This window comes from Condylura cristata, unplaced genomic scaffold (genome assembly GCF_000260355.1).
Source record: "Condylura cristata isolate star-nosed mole 26May11 unplaced genomic scaffold, ConCri1.0 scaffold00001, whole genome shotgun sequence".
Taxonomy (NCBI): domain Eukaryota; kingdom Metazoa; phylum Chordata; class Mammalia; order Eulipotyphla; family Talpidae; genus Condylura; species Condylura cristata.
In genome coordinates, this window is record NW_004567102.1 from 34,686,295 (window position 1) to 34,703,306 (window position 17,012).

Here is a 17,012-nt window from a genome sequence, read left to right on the forward strand (position 1 = left end):
TTAAGTTTAAAAAATATATTAAAATACATAAACAGCATGTGCAAAGGCCCAAGAGTAGTTTAGAGGATTGTGAATCTAATGAATTGTAAAGAATTAACTGTGGGGTGTGTATGTGTGAGGTAAGGGAGGAGTGTGAGGTAAGGGAGGAGTGTGAGGTAAGGGAGGCAAAAACAGAGGATAAGAACGACTGTTTCCATTTCTAACATACAGGTGGAATGTCAAGGAAAAAACACCCAATACCCAATAATCTTGATTAATATTATAGGATCCTTCCACTAATTTGGCTGAACTCACAAAAAAATAAGAACAATCTCCAAGGTCAAAAAGAAAGAAATTTCAGAAAACCACATGGTAAACTGATACTGAAAAAAGACTGCCATCACATTATGTGTTAATCTGAGTGGTCAGAGGCTAAAATTTAATAGTTCTGGGGTAGGATAGTTAGTTAGAACTAAAACCTCTACATAAAGGTGGGAGCCTTAGGAAAGTTAGGAGGAAAAAATAAACATTTTCTGACTAAGACAAAAGGAAAACTTATTCCCACTCAGTCTGCATAAAGGGGAAAAAATATTTGGAGCAAATAAAGGGGAAAAATATCTGGAACATCTATAACCATAGTTTTCTTGCTGTCCTAGTTTGTGATTAATATACTATAGATTCATATTCCTTTATCCAAGGCCTTCAGACATGTGTGTTTCAGAATTTAGAACTTGTCACATTTTATAAAATAACATGGGAGAAACATATACCACAAATTAAGTAATATTCCACTATAATCTGCACAGTATAGCATAACAATATTTCTGTAGCACAACGTATAAAATTCCATGATAGGTAGTATCAAGTGATGTCACACCACTGCATGACTGATGAAAAGGAGTTTTGACCTTCTGAGCTTTTTGAATTTTCAAATTATATACCTAGACTTGCACTAGATAGGAAGCTCCAAGAGCAAAAATCAATTTTAGGTGCTTCCAAGCTGGTAGCACTTGCAAGATCTAACAAAACACCGCAAATACTCTTTAATGGATCCCAGGCTTCCCAGAGTTTCTACAGATGAAATCTTAGTCAACATCATCTGAGCCTAAAAGGATAAAACACATGAGGAAACATCAAAAGGGTCAAGCAAAACAATAGCAGAACCAGAAATCACATATAGGATCTGATAGAGTTACAGGACATAAACTAGGTTGTGTTCAAGATGGTAAGGAAATAAAAGGAAATATAACTGGGAAGCGCATGTTGAAAGCAGACCACAGGCCTGAGATACTCAGAGGGAGAAGAAGAGAGCAGGGTGGAGTGTGATGGGGACAGGGCACACTGGAAATGGGAAAACTACAGTGGCTGCATCTGAGAGGAGAAATCCTGCATCATGAAAAAATAAACAAGGGTCATTTTTAAAAAGAGAAAAATAGATGTTGTCTCAAATGAGAAGAGTTCATCTCTTTTTATAGACAAGAAGTATTCTATTATGCATATATACCACATCATCTTCATCTATGCATCAGTTGTGCTCTGGTGATTTCAATGTTGTGGTAAAATCTGAAGAGGTGTGAACCTATTTCTCTAAACTTCATACAGTGTAATAAACCAATTATATGAAACTATTAAAAATAAAAGAGAGCTGTTACATAAAAAAGATATGAAAACTTTCAGAAATAAAAAAATATAAATAAAATTAAAAACAAATGATAAGCAAAAAAAGACAAAACATTACTAAAAAGAGAATAAGCTCACCTATAATGGCACTATTCGTAACAACATAGCAAGTGTACCAGAGATGGCTAATAATAGTGTTGGTGGCAATAACTTATGTTCATTGCAGTTTTGTGTGGCAAACTCAGGGCTAGGTATTTTACTCATTGTTTCACTCATTCCTCACCAAAGTGATATGGGCACCATTATTAGTCTTCATTTTACAATGTCCACTACTGATACAAATCAAGACAGAAAATATCTAGAAGAGACTTCTGGGAGTTTTTAAATAACTGATTGGCTTACAGATCACCTTCAGGTTTCTGGCTTGGCCAATTACCAGCAATTAATAGGAAATCTAATATTTCACTCTTGCATTTTGCCAATCAAAGACAAAGAATATCTAAAGAGGGTCAGAGTTGTATTCATTTTCCTTTGGATTTGTGGTTTGTTTTAAGAAGCTAAGAAGTAGTGAAAGCAAGGGATTCACTGGGGGTGGCATGCTGCTTGCTAGAATAGGTGGTAGAGTCCAAGGAGAGTTAGGTGTTGGTGGTTTTATTTGTTCAAAATGGAAATACTTGAAAAACGCTTATGAGAGAAAAATTATAGATGCCAGAGAGAACAGTTAATGTGGAAAAGGAAAAGAGTTATAATTTGAAATGAAGTGCTAACCTTAGGAGGACAGTCAAATGATCAGGCCAAAAAAACCAAACCACACAAAATAGACCAAGATCTAGCATCTCATTCTCCTGAGTAGTCAAGAATGGTACATCATGAAATCCTCTACAAGACAAAGAGCAGGTTAAGTGAAAGCAGCGAAACAGCTAAATAAAGACGACTAGGCTTCAAGGTATAATTTTCTATCTGGTTTGTGCTTCTATTCAACTGCACCAAGACTCTATCACTTATTACTCATAGATCATCGTGCAATTGACACTGGGTGTGTCATTCAACTATTCTTCCCTTAATGAAAAACAAAAGACAGTGCAACTCCCACATTGCACTAAATACATAAGGAACTCAATATTTCACTTCAAACAATGTATATATTTCTCACAAAAGAAAAAGCTTACTACCTAAATCTGAAGAATACACTTTTTAATGGCAAGAAATGTGACTTTACAAATAATTTACCTGCACTATAATTATATTTGAAGTTTCTTTCAGTAGCTACTGCCTCAGGAATTGAGTTACCTTAAATACAACTCTATAAGGAAGGCACCCTTGGCCCTCAGGGCACAGAGTTGTATGTCATTTATGACCTTCCTTACCAAGTTACTGCACCCATAATAAGCTTCAAGAACACTTTATCCCAGCATCAGTCAACTTAAAGAGAGGAGGTAAGATATTTAAAGGGTATTTACACATGAGGATGTAAGATATTTAAAGGGTATTTACACATGAGAGAGAAAGAGAGAGAGATCCACGGTAACTAAGTACATAGGTTAAATTACAAATAAGACTTCAGCAGCTATTTATTAAACAATAAAATTAATATGGCAAAGTACCAAAAATCTAAGTTTTATTCTAAAATGCTGCAAAGTAATACTGCAATTAAAATAATCATATTTTTCTCTATATATAAATTTTTAAATCACTAGAACCACTTTCAAGATATCAGTTTAATGTACCAGTTTTATACAGGTTGCAAGAAAGTACTAGATAACCAACCACACTGATGACCAAAAGGAGGATAAAGTATAATTAAATTATAACATAAAGAAGATTTCTCTTAAAATGAGGAAATAAATAAATCCTTTTTGTTCCACTAGGTGATATAAAACTTGCTTAATTATTATTTTAATCATTTCTAAATAGTGCTCTCTATTATTACCTAAACCTCTTTGCCACTCTTGTTTCCCCTGTTCCTGCCAACTTCTAAACCTCACATGATATCTCTTCTCCCCTCCTTTGATGTTCAGCATTGTCTGAGAACATCAAAAGCCATACAGAGTAGAGCCCTTCAAATTTAAGGAATGAACCATAATCAGCTTAATAGTGTTCCAGAAGTATATTTTCCCTACTTTTTTTTGACTACACAGAAAATAATCTAGACTATTCTAAACATGTTCACATTTGGAAAAGGTTTACTCTTTGTAATATAAAAAATAAGAGCATATATCTAGATAAAAATAGTTAAGTGAGAACAACAGCAAACACAGCAAAATATTTTTAAACAAGTCAGTACACTTCTCATACTGAAAGTCAACTCAGTGTTCAATAAATTTTTATACATTGTTCCAATTAATTTTATTCAATACCTACTTTTTAAATCTCATCACTATTAAGATATTACAAATAAAGATTTCTATCAAATCAAATTATGTCTTACATATAAGGCAAGCTTATATAGAGCAAGTAAACTTTTAGAATTTTTGATTCTAAGTTTACTCATAAAATTTCTCCATTTAAAGATTTTTAAAAAAATTTATTTTCACTTATTTACAAGAACTGTGGTATAGGCCAGAGGTAATGGGGATGAGAGGATTCACCAGAGACAAAGTGGGGAGCAGAATAGGCAGATCTACTGAAATACAAATAAAATTAAGTACAGAAATTTTGTGTTAATTTCCCAATATTTGCCTTGAATAGAAGCATAGTGCATATTTGCCACTGTTTTTAGCAGCTATTCTTAAAAGAAATGCAACCTTATTTTTTTTTTAACTTGGGAGAGAAAGAACCGTTTATAAAATGATAGTATCTTTCAAACATAAGAAACATAACTTAAATATCTTATATTGTGGAATAAGCTCATGAAAACCCTGAAGAGATACAAAATGGGAAAAATAGGATTACTGACAACCAATTTGACTTTCTATAAAGTTTGGTTTGATAATAGAAAGGACTAAGTTTGAATTTTGCCAGTTTAAATAGGATATTATATAGCATATATAGAAATTAATAGGGATTGTAAACCAAAATGAATCATACACCAGGTTGTAAAACTTCTAGGTTTCCCCCTGCAGGTATTATCTTTGACCAGCTTTTTCACTGTTCTTTAACTTTGACACTGCACTTGGGTACATACTGGGTGTCTTATGGGATCTTTTTACCTTATAATATGACTTGGGCTATTCTTTAGGCTATCAATACAAAATAGAAAAGGGAAAGCAAATAAAATGTAAAAACAGTCATAACCAAGATGGTCAATGTCTTGTGTGCTATCTACGAGGTACACAAAGTTACATGGGAAGGGAATTGAGGATGTGCAGATGGACCAGAATGGTTAGTTTTCATGTGCAAAAAGCAAGGATGGAGTAAATATTTTAATTTGATCTAGAAATACCTTAAAATATAGAATATTTCTCTAGATTATTAAAGTTGTCATATCCTTTAAACTCAATCTATAGTTACTGATTATGGTAAAGTTTTTCTGAATATATTTCTTTTCAAGGAACATACTGTTACTGAGGAAATGAAAAAATAACCTGAGAATATGTCTAGAGTTTATCTCTACCTTCTTACCATGTATAATTCTGTCCCCAGATGTTAACAAATCATCTTTTTATGTATGCATTATTATCATTAAGCATCATTTTATAAAATCACTATAATTAATAACTGTTTTCATCCATTTACCCAAAGGTAAAAAAATGATCTTTTAAACCAGTACTTAAAATGCTAAATGCACATTTCATAAGGGTTCTCAATTGATACAATTAACCTGATATGGTAAAAATAATCACAGAACTATAAACTCTCTTATAATTTTCCATTCTAAACTCCAAAAAGAAAAAGTTATACACAAATTAAAATTAGTTTGGTTAAGTTAAACTTCTTTTGGTTTCAAATCCATAATTATACATGTGCTCTTTTCCTTTCAAATAGTTTTTAATATTTTCAAAATTGAAATGCTAACTACCTAGTACTAATTCTTAGCTAATGCTTTGGTTTTCATAGAGAAACTTGGTTATATGTTTGCATCTCATAAGAATGCACATGATTTGCTTTTTATAACTGGCAAGCTATTAAAAGTCTGTGAATAAGTCACTAAAACAATCTACTGTTATTTAAAGGGACATCAAGAAGAATACTGAGCATAGCTGCTCTCTTATAATGCATATACAAATAACATATATTCAGATTTCATATATCATCTTTTTAGAAAGAAGGATATATTAGTAACGTTATCTCTGACTTTCCAAATTCTACAAGATTGGTTTTTAAGTAAATATCACTTCATTTCATGACTTGTTGGAAAAGTAAAATATTAAAAAAAAAGCATGTACTCCTTTATTCTTTATTCTTGTCTTTTGCTCATTTGTTTAAGTGTTACAATTTTTCAAGCACTTTGTAGAGTTTGGTTACAATGTTCATTTCCACATAATGCCATGCAAATAGGAGCTGTGTTTTGATGACTTGACCATGCAGTCTTCCCCCAACTCTCTTAATAGAGAATATTACTAAATGTACCACAGATGACAATTAAGTATAATGGTTAAAAGCTACAAAATTTAATTACCTCCCTGAATCTGTTAAACAGTGATAAATTAATAATGCAAAGCTTAGTGTTTGGCATATAGCAACTGCTCAATAAAAGTTTAGCTCATATGCTTATTAATATTTCAGAACCAGTTCCTACATAGCTGCTTTCTTTAAACACAGAATCTTTTTATGTTCCGTGTCTTCAATATCACTCTACTCGTTAACATATTGGAAACAAAATAAAATCTCCCACCTTGAAAATTATTAAATGACTTTTCCAGATCTAAAAGAATGATGTGACTAAACAATTTGAGGTATAATGGTCAAAATTTTGCCTGAATGATATCTTAGTGAAATGTTCCAACCTGTGAATAGTCTCTGAAATGTATGCACATATTGATCTGTCATTTCCTAGTGTTTAGCAAACCCATAACCTCTCTCTTTCTTACTATGAGGATTTGCTAGACTGACATATATACCTTGGCGATATGAGTCATGCTTCCAGAGTTGGGGAAACTGATAGAAAAATGGCTAAATGATTCAGCAGGCTGCAGGAAAATAAGCTGGTCATGAATTTATAATTTCCACTTCTGTTAGGTGCCCTGGCCCTGGAGGCCTCTCTCAAATATAACACAAATTTAACATGATACCATTATCAAATTATTTTGTTAAACATTGCCTCAAGAAAGGAGTATGGTGATTTCCCTTCAGACAAGCTTCTAGAATGAAAATTATTCAATTTTATGAGATGACAGGCACACGACGCTGGATAACTCATATAGTAATAGGCAGCTGTAAGTTTCATCGAGCTTTGCTTTACAAATAGTAAGACTAAAGTCAATTCTAATATTGCTGCCATCTTTTCAGCTGCACAAGGCAGACACTATAGAGGACCTCACTCAAAAGAAAATGAGAACTTCGGTAAATGGGAAGCCAAATGGGAAATGAGTGCAGCTATACCTCTGTCTCATGCCAACACTGATCTTTACCAACAAACACCACAACAGGATAGATCCTGAAGCAACCAAGAGCAAGTATATTGATTACCTCACTACACAAAACAGGTGAAAGCTTTATTCTAAGTGCCCCTATTTGTCCTTCAGTAATAAAGGATTTGCTATGTAAATATCAAATGAAACATTTATGTTATACATAAATGTATATATGACATTTATGGACATTTCAAACTAGATTAAAATCTTTTCCCATCAAATAACCATCATTAAAGAAACATATCACAAATAAAATGGTTTCATTCAAAATCGCACCATCAAAAGATGGGAAAGCACATCCTTTTTTGACCACAGCATAGTCATTCCACTCAGCAGTTTCTAAGAAAGGGACAAAGAAGTGTGTCTTGATGTGTAAAATGTAATCACCATTATCTATGAAGTGTAATGTCCACATCAGATTGCTTGAATATTTCATTGTGATATGGTTACATACAACAGACACCCACAGTGATACACAAAATCTCAGCAGTGATACTGAAAAAGATGACACTATTTTAAAACTATCCAAAATGTATTTAAAGAAACCAGGGTGCCAAATTTGACCTTCCACGAATCCTTCTTTATTTATTTTTGGCTATGACTGTGCAACCCTAATTTCCTCTAACCTGGGGAAGATGGGTCAGGAGAGAAAGGAAAAAAAAGAGTTAAAAAGTGCCTAATCCAGCATGTGCAATTGCTGGGTATCTTTATAGTAATACACACACACTTTCTCATACGCATATACGCGCACGCACTCATATTATCCCCCCCACCCCATCAAGACCTTGGAAATCAGCAGCAGAAAAAAAAAGGGGGGGGGGGCTCAAGGACAGTTTCAGGCTAACCCAAGGAGACACCTGCAGACAAGGTTGGAAATTTCAATCCTAGGACTGCCCAACCCGGACTTCCGAAGCTGCAGCATTATCTACAGCAAGCCCAGGCCGCGCCACTCGCATCCAGGGCGCCTCAGCCGTGCGCATGTTCCACTTATATAAAGAGATGCTTACAGTCCAGGTGCTTTTTCTTGGGGCCCATCACTTCATGCGTGGTGGCTTTGCAGACCGCTCTCGCCACAGCGGAGCCTGTCACGCTGTACTGAGCCGCGGCGATCCGATCCGTGAGCGTTTGGCCTGACATCTTCTCCGGCCACGTCTACTGCCTCCTCTTCTGCGGGAAAGAAGAGACGGTCCAGCTTTAACCCGCACACCCAACCCTCCGAGTACCCAGGCCTCGCCTCCTCCAGCCGCACGGCGGCTCTCATCACCGCGATCCCCACCCTAGTATCTCTCCGAGCCAGCAACGCGCTAAGCCCCTCTCCCTCAACACGATCTCGACCAAGAGGAGGTTCACCACAGAACCCCAGATAGGGCTCCGGTCCCAGCATCGTGACAGTAGCCCCGTCCCACCCTTCCGGCTAACATTCAGCACTTTCTCTGCAACCTGATCCCCAGATGCCAGACCAGCTCCAGCGTGTTTCGGGTTTATTCCCTGGATGCAGTGCCCATCAGGAGTCCACCTCCAGGGCACAGCGTTTCCTCCTAGCAGCTCTCAGGCTTGGAAAACGAATCGGATACCCAAGCCCTGACCGCTTCCCTGCTCCTCCCCGCGCTGCTGCAGTAATGGGGTTCGTCCTCGGTGGTGGAGATTATCCTAGCGTTGCGCCATGTTATGCCCTCTCCTCCGTTCCCTTCCTCGCCGACGCTTCCAAAGCCCCGCCGTGGGCCTGGGCCCCAGCCGCCTCCCTCGCCCCCCAAGTCTCCGCCGCAGGGGCCGCCCAGGGGCTCTGCGGAGGCGCCCACGTCGCCTAGCGCCTCGCCCTCCCGGGCAGCGGAGCAGACAGGCTGACAGCCCAGCCCAACCCTACCCCCGCCCTGGAGCGCGCCACGGAGCTGTCACCCAGCGGCTGCCCTTCTCCTTGCCCCAGGATTATCCGCCCTGGATCCCCGTGTGGCCCTGGCACTGGGGAGGGGGCCGAGCTGGGGCTGCCGGTACTCACCCCGCCCCGGGAACGGCGCCGTCCGCCGCAGGCGGAGCGGAGCCTGGGCCGCCGGGGGAATCCGCAGCCGGGTGGGTGTGTGCGGCCGCGGGGGACCCGGTGTCCCGGGGCGCGACCCTCCTGCCCAGGCCCGGCCCCCGCCCTCAGCTCCGCGGTCCCTGCGCCCGCTGCTAGTGGCCCCAAGAGCCAGACCCGCCTGCCGCCGCCGCCGCCTCCACCAGCACCGCCGCGTCTCTCCAGCACTCCGCGCTGCGTCCCCATCCCCGCCCCCACCTCAGCTGTGGCTGCTCCAGCGAGTCAGGTGACGGCGGCGGACAAACCCGGGCGAGCTCTCCACCGAGCGCCGGGAGGCCCCAGCCCAGCTACTCACACACGCCGCCCCCCTCCCCCCCCGGGGCCGCGCGCTTACAGTCAAGGGGCCACCCGCGCCAGAGCATCCCCGTCAAGGCTGAGAGGAAGGAGGCGGGGAGGCGGCGAGGGCAACACCCGCCGCGCCGAGCACCCTCCTCTAGGCGCCGGGCAGCTAGTACGCCTGCCGACCCGCACCCAGCACGCGCCGCGTGCGCGCGCACCGCGCACACCTGCTGGTAGTCTGCAGGATGCTCCGGGAGCCGTGGGGTGCTGGCGTCGCCCGGCGAGGGAGCTTCTTAGGGTCCTTTAGGTGAAGGCCAAAGCTAGGGCGTCGTCGCGCGCCGACTGGCAGAGCCCGGCCCCTTCTTACATTATGTCTCTGACTCCCACGTTTGTCACAGGCAGCCACGGATAGGGCCCGCACGGATAGGGCCCAGGGAAATGTCAGGTTCTGCCCACCAGCCGCGCCCGTTTACCTGCATGCCTTTCACTCCTAGGCTTTCTCTTCTTGTCGCAGTTTCAACCAGAAACCGGGGTGGACAGGTAATTCTAGCACTTTATCATTAAATGCGTACTGAGATATGCCGAAAAGGCCAACTAAATAAGTCATCTATGAAGTCCCAGATGATATTCACCGTAAACATTTGGGTTTGTAAAGGAAACTCCTGTAAGCTTAAGAAGTAATTTCCGCCAATTAAATAGTGTGTAAATGGCTGAAGCATATTTGAATTGCATACATGGATTTCTAAATAGGAATCTGGGCTACGTTCATAGTTTCACGTGTTGACATTTTCAAAGATTATTATTTATCCTAATCTAAAAAAACTTGACTTCTCAAAATAGTCGAGATCGGACATCCTTTGTGATTTTTTTTTTTTTTGGACATTTCTCTTACCTGCTTCTGTTTACAAAATTATAAATTATCTATAGATGTTGAGATTTTTTTCAGCATTCTTCTTTTATCTGATACGGTGTTCAGTATGAAGACATGGCCATCATTGTCAGGCTTCAGATATTGGTCTTACCATGTGCTCTGGCAACACCACAGATACTTATAGAATAGAAATTGATAAGGGTTTCAACAGTTTCAGTAACTGATAGAACAGGTAGATAGGAAACCAGTAAAGGGATAGGAAACTTGAAATAACCATATCAATATAGTGACTGAACTGGCATTTCACCCTGCAGTGAAGTACATTATTACATTATTTTAAGAGCACATGGAACATTCACCAAGATACACAACATTTTGGGTCATAAAACTAGTCTCATACATTTAAAAGAATGGCAAAATCACTCAAACTCTTTTCTTATTACCATGAAATTTAATTTAAGTACAAATCAGTAACAGATAACAGGAAATTCCTAATAATGGCAATAAACCACATTTTACTAACCCATGGGTCTTACTCTTCCATAGGAAAACTCAGTTACTCTGAGTCAAAGAAAGTGAAAGCACAGCAGGCAAGAATTTGTGGAATGCAGGTAAGTCAGTGATTAGAGGAAACTTTTAGCTTTAAAATGTTTGAATCAGAAAGAAGAATGACTTTAAAACATCTACTTAATTTCAACTTTAAGAAATTAGAAAAACCAAAAAATTCAATTCAACATGTGGGAATGTATAAAATAATAGTGAGGAAAATTTAACAAAAGAGAGAATAGACAAATAATAAGTTCAGTGAAATCAGAACTGTTTCTTTTTTAAAAAGTTCACAAAATTGTTCACTTCCTAAACAAACTAGTCAAGGAAAAATGAGATGATACATACTTCCAATGTTAGGACATTAAAGGATAAGAGAATATTAAGAACAACATTATGCCAATATTAGACAATTTACATAAAATTAGGTAATAGTGTAGATCATGTAGATAATTTTTGTAATAGTGTATGGTATTAGCTGAAAGATTTGGAGCAAGTAACATGTCTCCAATAATGGGTAAGATATTAAAATCTGTGATTCAGTTTTTAAAATAAATTGGATTAGACTCATGATCAATTCTATAATAGTGTGAAATGATATAGTGAGTTAGTGTAATAACACTAGGAAGCATAGGAAGCCATGATTTGTCTCTGGTATGCTCCTCGTGTCTCTGGTACTGTGCATGGAAGAATGTCTTCCACAAGAGCGTTCTTCTCTCCTGAGTAGTAGTAGGAAAATATTTGAGAATCTCTCAACTATAGAAGCATCATATACAAGTTAATATGTCAGGATAGAACCAGCTTTTGACATAATACTAATTGTTTTGGGAGAAGGTCTTATGGAGATTTGAAAATAGTAGCATATTTCCAGAGCAAAGATTAAGAATGACAGATTCTTACATCTAGAAAAACCTAGAAATACAGCCATCAATCTTGTAAACTAAGTTGAAAAAAGGAGAACTGATTAGAAGAAATCTGATCAGAGAAAGAAAGATGATTTCTTATCAAAATATACCCTATGAAGACCCAAGCACCCAATAAATAATATTCAGTATATCTTATGCGGGACTAAATATTGACATTCAACACTTACAAATTTGAAGATTTTCTTTTTAAAATCTCTCTCAATGGTCAGAAAAGGGATTAAATACAATATACATCCAAGTATTTTTCTAAAAATTGACCTTTTTGCTGAGCCAATATGTATATGTGTCATAAAACAGAGTTTTCCCCTCTGGCTTAATAAAACATGTCTCTTTTGAGTATCATTTAATAAGTAAAAGCTAAACCAATATGTAGACTGCCAAGCTGTATCAATACATGATGGCAGATGTCTTCAAGCTCTTGGTTTCTGTTTCTGTGTAAGATACAAGGGCATAAGAAACAGATATAGAGCTGATTGTGTCAGGCAACAACCAAAGGCAAATTTGGAAAATTTGTCTTTTTCTCTAAAAATTACAATTATCTTCTTAAAGTAAAACTCTTTATTCTAGTGATACTTTTTGTCAAACTTAGAAAAACATAAGGGACAAAAATAAGTATGCTGGCATATATCCACCCCCACATACAAATGTTACTTGTCTATCTATACTCAAAATCAGCTAAACACAAAAAGCAAACTTCGATACCCTGAATGTACTTGTATAATAGTGAAAAGATTTCCTCTTTTTTTTTTTTTATAAGATGACAAGTGAAAGAAATCCTGAAACCAATGAACAGTCTAATATAACAGGAAAATTGTGATTTGCACAAATGTCAGGAAAATTCATATTGAAACAACTAGATCATCTTAAGGAAGTTTAGTGTTTGTCCACAAAACATTCAAGTTTATTTAAAAATGAAAGTAAATAGAGAATAAAAGTTGGCCAGAGACAGGACAAACACATTAGGTTTTGTTCTGTGTAACATTTAGTCTAGAAATGAGTTCCATGGCAAGTGATATGTTCAAAGGAATATGTAAATTTTACATGCTTGATAATAATGAAAAATAATTTTAGTGCATTTTCACTTTGCTTCCCAGTTTTAAACCTGATACAGCTTTTCTGGTTACCTGTCATTGCATAATAAACTTTGGCTTAAAGTAACTTTTTATTCTGTTTCGTAGTTCTGGGAATTTATAGGACCCTGTTGGATAGCTCTCCTTTGAAATATTTCATGTGGCTGCAATCAGGTGACAGCAGCGGTTGTAGTCATGGGGAGTCTAGTGGGCTGCCCAAGATGACTGACTCAGTCACATGTCTGGCAGCTGATGCAGGCTGCTCAGTGAAAGCTTAGCTGTGATTTCAAACAGAGCACCAACACAGGACATCTTTATGTGGCTGGGGCTTCTCATGGCACAGTAGCCCTGGTAGTTCTATTTCTTACATGACTGGTTTCCCAAAATGATCACCCCAAAAACTGAGTTGGAAACTACTGAATATGTCGATGGCTTACCTCCAAGTTCTTGCAGCATTAGTTTTGTTGTATTCTATTGGCCAAAAGCAAATTACAGAGACAACCCAGACTCAAGGGAGGAAGACTACTGAATTGGATGACCAGCTACCACAATAACACACAATAGTAAACGCTGGTGAGCAATTTTCAGAGACACCTATAATTTCGTAAGTATAAGTTAAATAAGTCTGGAGCTTTTAAGTATTAATTTCCTTATGTGTAAAATAGGCATGATCATAATATCCACCAGAATTGTTGTTATTAAATGAAACAATGGCATCTATAATCAACAGTACAGTCTAAGACTACAGTAAAAGTCCACTAAATGATCATTTCTAAAGTAAAAAAATAAAATTGAGATGAAAAAACAGTTTATTTAAATATCATCTTGGGTAGGACTTAACTCCTATTGTTCTCAAGAAACTAGAAAAGAAACATGCATATGCAAATAATCATTGTATGGTAATGCTGTTATAAATAACAACTTGTTTTTCCTTTTTTAATCTAAAGATACAATACAGGGGAAGTCTTGGGAGATTTTTCTATTAGAAAGGAGAAGATCCATCAGGAAATAGTGTGAGTGACCTAATCTCTACTTCAGAAGTCTTTGTATGGATTTACAGAAGACCCAGGGTATGTCCTTGGGTAGCCCCAAGAGTTGGGTGGTGTGCTGGAGTGAGTTGATATCCTCACACTTGCTCATGCTGTGTAACGGGAATAGACATGTTACTGGCTTAAGAAGTTGTCATGTAAAATATTATTATCTGTATCAACAGCAGTTATAATTATCAATTATCAACTATAATTGTATCAGTCAACCATTTCTGTTACTCCAATAAAGAGAACATAAAAAGAAATGGAAAATTTAGACTATTTGATGTTCCATATAACCAGATGAAAATGAACCACTGCATTACTGTTTAAACTAATTTTGACTGAAAAAAGTAAGGCTTACTCTTTCTAGGGCATAATGCATTTGCAATATTGAATTTCTTTCTTTTTTTATTGAGGCAATGTTGAACAATATTGAATTTCTTTTTTACTTGCCTTGGGTACTGTCCTTTGTCCAAGGACTTACGCTTCTATCATTAGGAACTCATTATATATGACAGAATATTGTATAAGAGGTTTAGGTTTAGAAAATTACAAGACTCTACATTATAGTTCATTCAAACACTTTATATTGATATAGAAGTTCTGAAATTAAGCCCAAAGTAAGTATAAATTAGACAAAATATATAATTTCCTTTCTTTTAAAATATTTCTTTGAAACAACCCATAAAACATTGACTGAAGGGGCCCTCCCTAGAGGCCCAAGGGGTTATATCTCAACACTATTAAATTATTGGCGGCTACGGAAGCAACTTTGATCCCCTGCTAAGGAGCTGACCCATATGGCCCAGCAGACCTCTCCTATCTTGCCTGCTGCTTCCCTCAACAGTGTATTTCAGTCAGTCTTTTATTCAACTCCCACTCTTTCATTTCATGATGAATCCTTTCATTGCCCCAGCTCTTCTATGCATTAATAAATACAACTCATCTTTAAAAAAATTGAGTAACAATTTCAATAAGTACTTCTCTAAAGACAACAAACAGATGGCCAATGGAGCACATAAAAAGATGTTCAGTATAACTTATTATAAGGGGAAATGTAAATCAGAGCCATGCTAAGGTATCCCCTCACACCAGTGAGAACAATCCATATCAAAAAGATTGAAAAAACAAGTGTTGGTTGGAAAGTAAAATGATATGCTATTCCTTAAAAAACTAAAACAGAAATTCCATATGACCCAGCTCTACCACTCCTAAGTATTTTTCTGGAAAACATGAAAATACTAGTAATAGGAAAACATTATTTTGAAAGGATATTTGTATCCTTCGTTCTTAACAGCTTTATTTACAATAGGCAAGACATGGAAATAATCTAACTGCCCATTGATAGATGAATAGATAAAGAAGTTGTGGCTTACTACTCAGCTCTTAGAAAAGATGAAACCTGTCTACGGCCCTACCACCCTGAATGCACCCCATCACATCTGATCTCGCAAGCTAAGCAGGGTCGGGCCTGGTTAGTACTTGGATGGGAGAAAGTGTGAACTCTTGCCTTTGTAACAATATGATAGAACTCGAGGTGAGTATGCTAAGTGTACTGTCAGAAAGTGAAAATCAAATTACTGGGATGGCTTTATCATAAGTGGAATACATATGAAGTGAACAAATAACAAACACAACAAAAATAAATCTTGAACTCTGAGAAAAATAAGTTGGCTATTTTAGGGGCAAGGGGATAGATGGGTAGAGGAGGTCAATTTGATATTGCCAATGACACTAGAACTTTGGTGGTGGGTTGTTGCGAGGGATATTCGCAGAGCAGTTTCCCCAAATACATTATAATTGAGTCAGTATTGAAATGCTGTTACTTTATTTTCATGCAATAATTAAATATTTGGGAAGCAATCAATTCAGCTTGCAGACAGTCACAAACACCTCCTTCCATAACTCTATCCAGGCTGTGGGACTATCACTCATTCTTAGATAACTTACAGAAAAGAGCATGGTTGCGGCAATCACAATGCCCTACCCTCAATAATCTGGCAGACAGTCATAAGCACCTTCGGTTTTCCTCATCTACCTCCGGAGTTACCAAGGAGTTAGATTTTGGAAAACACAGATATTTACAATAATCATAAAACTCAATATTCAACCCTAACTGTTCTGTCACTAACCCTTTGCGATCGCTCACCGCGACTTGTCCTCCAATGGAGCAGTCACAGGAGCTGGCTAGAGTGCTGCGACATCACCCTTGATGTCTCAAGGTTCCTCCGCTGAGGATGAGGGTCTTCTTTCTGCAGGTTCGTTTCAGGCACTATGGGACTACACAGGGCTCCCCGTTCCAAGGGCAGCCTGTGCAACACTGAGCAGGCGCCCAAGGCAAAGTCTCTCCTCCAGGCTCCAGGGCCTTGAAGACCAAGTCTTGTCCGTGCCACGCTAGCCAGCTCTGAAGGCAGAGTCTCAAATCCAAGCTCGGGTGGCCTGGAAGACACGGGAAGACAGAGACTCCCGCCAAAGGCAGTGTCAAAGCCGGGAGGCGGAGTCTTGCCCTGAGGCAAAGTGGCGTAGTTTGAGGGCTTTGCCCAGGCTCACCGGCACCGTTGGGCACGTGGAAGCGAGTGGTTTCTGAGCAGGTTGCAATGGTTTTATACACTATTTCTACTTTATGTATCTTAACCACACACACATACACATTACCTCATACATTTCATAGGTGGGGAAAAGCCCCTTTCATAAATACTCGTTAACACATATATCATAGTAACAAACTTTGGGAAACTTCCAAATATCCTTCAGGAGGTTTTCTATACCTATTCGGTCCGGGTTGTCATGTGACTTTTGTCTGGCACCATCTGGCATCGTCTCCATATGACCGCTCCTACTTGTGTTGCGTAGGAGCGGTGATAGCTCTGCTGACCGCATAGGCCACACCCTGGCTCACCTAGCGATAGATATGCAGTCGCTCTGGTCATATGCCAAACTTGCTTGTGGTCAGTTTTGGCCTTACATAGGTGCAGTGAGGTATAGATATATATGGAGAAATGAAACTATACTAAAAACTTATATGGTATTGTAAGCCAGTGGTAACTCAATAAAATTTGATTCAATAAAATAAATGTTAGTTTGGAGAACCAAGTTTTCAATGAAG

At 38.5% G+C, this 17,012-nt stretch overlaps 1 protein-coding gene across 1 annotated transcript in view; it reads right to left on the minus strand.

Moving 5' to 3' along the window:
• The window catches only part of LOC105854224 (clathrin coat assembly protein AP180-like), a 39,138-nt gene extending 30,656 nt beyond the window's left edge, over positions 1–8,482 (minus strand). Inside the window, exons 1-2 of the mRNA XM_012731226.1 lie at positions 8,389–8,482; positions 8,120–8,279 (exon numbers count right to left, since the gene is read on the minus strand). Coding sequence (XP_012586680.1) covers positions 8,120–8,249 — 130 coding nt within the window. The 5' untranslated portion in view covers positions 8,250–8,279; positions 8,389–8,482. The remainder of the gene's footprint in view (positions 1–8,119; positions 8,280–8,388) is intronic.
• Positions 8,483–17,012: the final 8,530 nt, after the last annotated feature.